A 6,016-nucleotide genomic window follows, 5' to 3' on the forward strand; every position below is an offset into this window, starting at 1 on the left:
CGTCCTCGGCGGCGTCCTGGGGCGCCTCGCTGGACGCTCCTCGCCCCGCACCTAGCTGCCCACTGTTCGGGCAGGGCAGCACGGCACGGTGGTGTCCGAGGCCGCCGCCAGGCTGCTGCTCCACTCGAAGCGCCCGCTGGCTCGAAGTCGGCTGAACACGGCGCCTCGCGGCCCCCAGCGAGCAGGCAACCGCCCGCGCGGCTGCCGGCGTTGCAGTCTATGATGGCACGGGTCGGCGGGGTCAGCCAGCCCGGCGAGTCTTGTCGCGGGGTTGCCCCCCTCCCCCATCCCCTTTGGCGCCTTGATACCGTACTTTACCTGTTCCCTGTTTCCCCCAGGTGTCTCTGGCCGCCATGGACTACCCTAGGACGGCGTGGGCGTGGCTCCGCTCGAAGCTCCTACTGCATGTCGCCGTCTGGATGTATAGCTGCCTGACTCTGGTGCGTACGTACCCTCATTGCGACCACCACGAAGGGCAGCTGTAACGTGCTGTACTTTTGCTTTTTTGGTTCGACAGAAGCTTGGTTTCGAAGACATCGTGCTTTTAAGCTCAGCCGACTGGAGATCCGAGTCTCCGCCTGTGGTCGAAGGTTTTGACGATATCAAACGAACCATGCGTCGAATAATCGCCTTCTACACTGTTATCAAGTGCTTGCTTGTCGCAGTGCTGCTCGTGAGAATGAGCCAGGTACGTGCGTGTCAAGTTCGTCGTGTTCTGCTTTTCACTCTTGGTCCAACGCTGCAAGTAAACTGTTCGGGCGCGGAGCAGACCCCTCGGCAGAACAAAAGGGCCGTGAACGTCCCCAGCGGAGACTGCTGGGACAATCTTATGCCGTTTTGTTCTTTCTTCTTGAGTGTAGCGTACTTCGGCCGACGGAGGAAGCAGAAAACCGGGTAGAACACCGAGGTTCTGGTCGAGCCTTTACCCCTACTACCGGCGTGACGTAGAGGCGGGAATCTCTCGACCAATCAGGATTGTTACCCGTTTTTCTTCTTCCTTGACCGATTTACCCCCCGCGCCGGATTAGTTGGTTGTGGAGTTGTTCCGTGTTGATTCCCGTCGAGCTTAAAAATTGCTGGTCCTCTGCAGGTGCAGCGACCGGCCCTCGACCTCACTACGTGGTGCGTATTTTCCGTGGTGCTTTGCATCGAGATCATATTCTCCCTTCTCCCCGAGCTGCCACTACTACCACTCGACAGCCCCCGTCTGTTCCAGTCGATTTTTCTCGACACACCGCCACTGGCTCCACCCTCTCTCTGGATATGCACGTTCCACACGATCACCGTAGTATCGCTGACCAAAGACGATGAACCTGCCTCCTTTGCCCGTACTTGTTTTGTTTTCATTATCCTGTCTTATGTTTCGTATGTTTTCACTTTTTATGTCACATCTATGTTTTCTAATTATTTTTTCAAAGAGATATAAAGAGTGGATGTTTGCTCACATCTTTAGATGGGGAACCTGCAGTGTTTGCTTAGTTTTCAGTATCCTTTCTTGTATGTTGTGAATTGTGAATTGTTTTGTGATTATATTCAAAGAGCGATAAAGAGTTGATGTTTGCTCACAGCTATAGAGAGGTCAATCTACCTCCTTTCCGTAATTTGTTTAGTTTTCATTAGCCTTGATTATATTTCTTTCAATTGTTTTGTAATTATTTCCAAAGAGAGATGAAGAGTTGGTGTTTGCTCACAGCTAAAGAGGCTCAACCTGCCCCTTCAGTAATTTGTTAAGTTCTCATTATCCTTTCTTGTATGTTTCCAATAATTATTTTGTAATCATTTTCAAAGCGCAATAAAGAGTTGTTGGCGCTGCTTCGCAATCTTGTGTCTGTCTGGCGGACCGCCCCGCCCTCTGGCTGCCTTGCTGGCTAGCCGTCCATCGTGCATGGGAGTGCGATGGGTTGCCTACCTGATGGCGAGACGGGCGCGCCTGTGCCCGGGCTGCGCCGTGGCACTCCAACGGGTGGGTACACACAAGTGGGTACACTGGAAACCAATGGATATAACAAAACCGATTTAAGGTAGAAGTACGCAAAGTAGTGCCCCTCAGCACAGTCAGTGTCGCTGGCCACACTTGATTGCCCACACTGTCCGCGATCGAACGGACGGCTGTCTGCACATCCCCCCGGAAGTGCTCCGCCCCGTGCAGCAGTCAGACGACGCGAGCGGCCGCCACTTGGGTAGTTGTATTGACCGGGGTTGCGACACTCGGCCGTCAGCGCGTTCCGGCCGAGCTGAGCTGCCCAGTCGGCGCGCACCAGTGTTTGAAAAGCGCGCGCGCCCCGCGGACATGCTCGGGCTCCGCGGCCACGGCAAGGCGCTGCTGCTGGGCGCGGGCGAGCGCCCACCCCGGCCGCGGCCGCGGCACAGCTGGGTGAGTCCTGGCCGTCACACACTCGTAAGTGACGCTGCCCTCACACATTTGTGCGTGTGACACGGCAGTCACACTTGGGCGTGACAGGGTTGTCACAGACTTGCGCGTGACACTAAGTGGCGGTGCGGGCCCCGTGACGGCCGTGTCACACACTTGCGCGTGACGCGGCCGTCACACCCTTGTGCGTGACACTAGGTGGCGGTGCGGGCGCCGCCGCCGCCCCGTGACGGCCGCCTGGTGTGGCCCGCCGTCCGCCCGGCGCTCCTCACGACGCAGGTCTGCTCGCTGCTGCTCATCTCCCTGGAGCCGACGACGACCAGGTGGGCTCTCGACCTCAAACCGAGAACCGGGAACTTCACTTCACTTTAAATTTCCGGTTTTCCTTGCTTCTATTTTGATATTTTGATTTATTTTATTCTGAACCTTTCTTGATTCTTTACAGTAACTTTGCTTGATTTTTTTTCCCGATTTTTCTGTGTATACTGGTTATTTTTGACTGCAGTAAACCCCTCGGCCCGAAGTACACCCCTTTTTCTTTTGATGGTGGTGGAGGAGACGAGTACTTTTGGCACTGCGCTTTCACGTTCAAGCCGCCGAATGAATGACCCTTTCTTTGCCTGTCGCCCCACCTCAGGCTGTCGTGGCTGCGCGTGGCCTTCGCCGTCCTGGTGGCCGTCCTCGTCATGGCCATGGGCTGCGCCGTCGAGGTCCGCGCCGGCACCTCCAACAAGAGGAGCACCCCTTTCGGGCACTACGGTAAAGGGGGTGCGGGGTGTCCTCTTTCATAGGAATTCTAGCTTTCCCGCATAACTTGTTTCCGGGAAATTTTCCAACAATTAATTTTTGGAATGCCTGAATTTTTCATTATAAGTCGTTTTTTTTTTTTTCAAGTCTTTCCAGAAATATATATTTTTTTAAATTCCAACTTTTTCGGGGAAAGTTTACATCTTCGAAAATAAAATTCAGACTTCTAAACTCCGTACACTTTATACGAAAATTTATTGAGAATCGTTTGCGAGGTCATGATAAATGTTTCTACCGTAGAAAACATTTCTACTAGAGCGTTACCCTCGGCGTTACCTATGCTAAACTAGAGCGTTGTTTTTTTTTTTTGTTTTTTTTTTTCGAACCCCTCACCCACCGGCGGGCGCAGCGGCCCTCTTCAACTACGCGATGTGCCTGGCGCTGGTGCTGCTGTGGGCGCGCGCCGCCAACCGCTGCTCGGCGCTGTGGGAGCGCGTGGACGAGCTGGAGGCGCGCCTGTGGGCGCGCGGGGTGCACCGCCTGCCGCGCCTGCGCCGCCACGCGCTCGCCGTCACCGGCGTCGTCTTCCTCGTCCTCATCCGTACGTACGACGTGCCCTACAGGGGAGGGTAAGAATATCACGCGGACCCATCAGCAGGTTCAGGACCACACCACCGGGACCCCGTGATATTTCTATCCCGGGGTGTAAATATCATGGGGTCTCTATGGGTCGCTGTCGTGGTCCTGAGCCTACTGAGGGGGGCATGATATTCCTACCCCAGGGTACAAATGTCATGGGGTCTCTATGGACCGGTGTCGTGGTCCTGAGCCTACTGAGGTGGCCATGATATTCGTACCCTACGGTGCAAATGTGTTGGGTTCCAGCCGCAGTCGTGGCCTTTGGCCAGGACTGAGGGGTGCCATGATATTTGTACCCCCTGACGGTCTCCCCCCGCAGCGCAACAGGCGTTCGTCGTGTGGCGGCGGCTGCCGCTGCGGGGGCTGTTCCACCTGGGCCAGCTGGTGAGCGGCGTGTGCATCGCGGGCGTGTTCAACTTCAGCGCGCTGCTGCTCATGGTGCTGAGCGAGGTGCTGGCCGAGTGCTTCCGCGCGCTCGCCTCCCTGATACGCCGCACCGCCGCCCAGGTACGCGGCGGTAGTACAGTCGCGCTAACGACCGCGCGCGCTGCGGAGAAACGGCGGCGCCGGAAGGCGTCCGTCCGTCCGTCGGTCGGCGCCGGTTGTTGTACGCAGCGGCTGCTCCTGGCGGACGAGTTATTAGTGGGGGAGGAGGGGGGAGGGGCGTAGACAACTCTAATGGACTTCCCACGAGGCGGTCCGAATCTGGCCGGGTCTGGCCGAGTGCTCTCCTGCGAGCTACGGGTGCGGGTATGCAACCTGCATCCCTGCGCGTGCTATAAAGATACACCCCGTCGCCGTAATACCGGCACATTTGAAAAACTCCCGCCTTGGCTGTCGCTGCTGGATACTGAAGTGCTCTTCCGACTCGTCTGCGCTGCCGTAGAGCGGCAACAGGATCCCGCCGGAGGTGGTGGAGGGCGTCCGCGTGTTGTACAATGAGGTCTGCGGCCTGGCGCGCACCCTGGACCACAGCGTGGGCGCCATCTTCATGTCGACCCTCGTCGCGGACGGCTTGTACATCTGCCAGTTCCTCCTCAGCATCCTGACGTAAAGTTCATAGCTGTATACGGCACTAGGACCGCGTGTGTGACGAGTCAGACACTCTCCAGTGCGCACCAAGGCGTCATGTCACAGGGCGCCGTTTTGATGCGTAAAGTTTTATCCAGGAGGGCGGCGGGACGGAGCCTGTACTCGGCCGCGACCCTGGCCGTGGTGGCCGCCAGGTTCTTCCTCACGATCTTCGCCGCGTCCTCGGTGCACGGCGAGTGGCGGTCGGCGAGGTCCTGCCTGCTGAGGACGTCCCCGTACAGGAGCGGCAAAGAGGTGTGGGAGTCCCCGAGGGGTACTTCACTAAAACCCAAGCATACGTGGATTTTTCTTGTTTTCTGTTTGTTTGTTTTTTCTGATTTTTCTAAATTGAGTAATCGTTGATTTTTATAATTTTATTTTTTTGAGGATGTACTTTTTTTTTGAGTGACGTACCCCTTTGGGAATCCATCGGTTACGATCCAACACAGCAACACGAACGTTTCCTAGCTGTGACATTGGAGGACCCCGCCGAGGGTTCCCTTGGCCTTGGCCGCGCCCGCCCCCGGGCCCCGGATGCCCAAGGCAGGCCGCCGGCTCCCCGCAGCTGCTCAGCGGGCTGGCCTACCCAGCCCGCTGCAGGCGCTAGCAGAAGCGTCAACCAAAAACCACCCCTCTTCGGTAGCGTGTGTGTGTGTGTGTGTCGAACTAGCACGGGCTTGCTTTACTTTCCGTCCCACCAGGTTTTGCGCTTCTTCATGCAGGTGGCCACGGACAGAGTGTCACTGACGGCGCTGGGAGTCGTACCCATCACTAGGCCTCTCATGCTTGCGGTAAGCAGAACGCGCGTTTTATGTCCTGAAAATACTGCCCAACCGGGCCGTGACGTAAAAAAGAGCCCCCTCTCTTATAATTTCAGTTATTGGGCTCCATATTGTCTTATGAGATCGTCCTTGTGCAGTTCAACAACAATAACAGCTAAGCTAGAATAGAACCGTTGAATATATTTTTTAAATGTTTTAATATCAAGCAAAAAAGTTTTTGTACGTTTGTTTCAGTTTTAAGTAATTTATAGTACGATTATGGCGGGCACTTCCCGGGTGGAAGAATTAGTAGTTCGAACTATATGCGACTTCAGTAGTTAAACTTCGTTGGAATCTGAAGTTTGGACGCATTTTATTTCTAAACAAACTTTACTGCAGTTGTAAACGTTGTGCATTTCAAACTGTG

The 6,016-nt window shown here is 55.5% G+C and overlaps 2 protein-coding genes across 3 annotated transcripts in view; both read left to right on the forward strand.

The window, feature by feature from the left end:
- LOC113211657 (uncharacterized) overlaps positions 1-1,820 on the forward strand; it is a 3,559-nt gene extending 1,739 nt beyond the window's left edge. The window contains exons 2-4 of the mRNA XM_026430108.2: positions 339-440; positions 518-688; positions 1,091-1,820. Coding sequence (XP_026285893.1) covers positions 354-440; positions 518-688; positions 1,091-1,426 — 594 coding nt within the window. The 5' untranslated portion in view covers positions 339-353 and the 3' untranslated portion in view covers positions 1,427-1,820. The remainder of the gene's footprint in view (positions 1-338; positions 441-517; positions 689-1,090) is intronic.
- A 385-nt stretch (positions 1,821-2,205) lies between these two features.
- Positions 2,206-6,010, forward strand: LOC113211674 (uncharacterized). Of its 2 annotated transcripts, XM_052275916.1 has the most exons (9): positions 2,208-2,398; positions 2,570-2,694; positions 3,009-3,130; positions 3,528-3,719; positions 4,077-4,264; positions 4,644-4,807; positions 4,927-5,083; positions 5,530-5,619; positions 5,706-6,010. In XM_052275916.1, exons 1-9 carry the CDS (start codon positions 2,291-2,293, stop codon positions 5,766-5,768), a joined length of 1,209 nt encoding a protein of 402 aa, XP_052131876.1. In that variant the 5' UTR covers positions 2,208-2,290; the 3' UTR covers positions 5,769-6,010. The 2 variants fall into 2 exon arrangements, with proteins under 2 accessions (XP_052131875.1, XP_052131876.1); XM_052275915.1 differs by having other exon boundaries at positions 2,206-2,398; positions 5,530-6,010.
- The last annotated feature ends 6 nt before the right edge of the window (positions 6,011-6,016 follow it).

Source organism: Frankliniella occidentalis, unplaced genomic scaffold (genome assembly GCF_000697945.3).
Source record: "Frankliniella occidentalis isolate FOCC.00 unplaced genomic scaffold, Focc_3.1 Scaffold1176, whole genome shotgun sequence".
Lineage (NCBI taxonomy): Eukaryota > Metazoa > Arthropoda > Insecta > Thysanoptera > Thripidae > Frankliniella > Frankliniella occidentalis.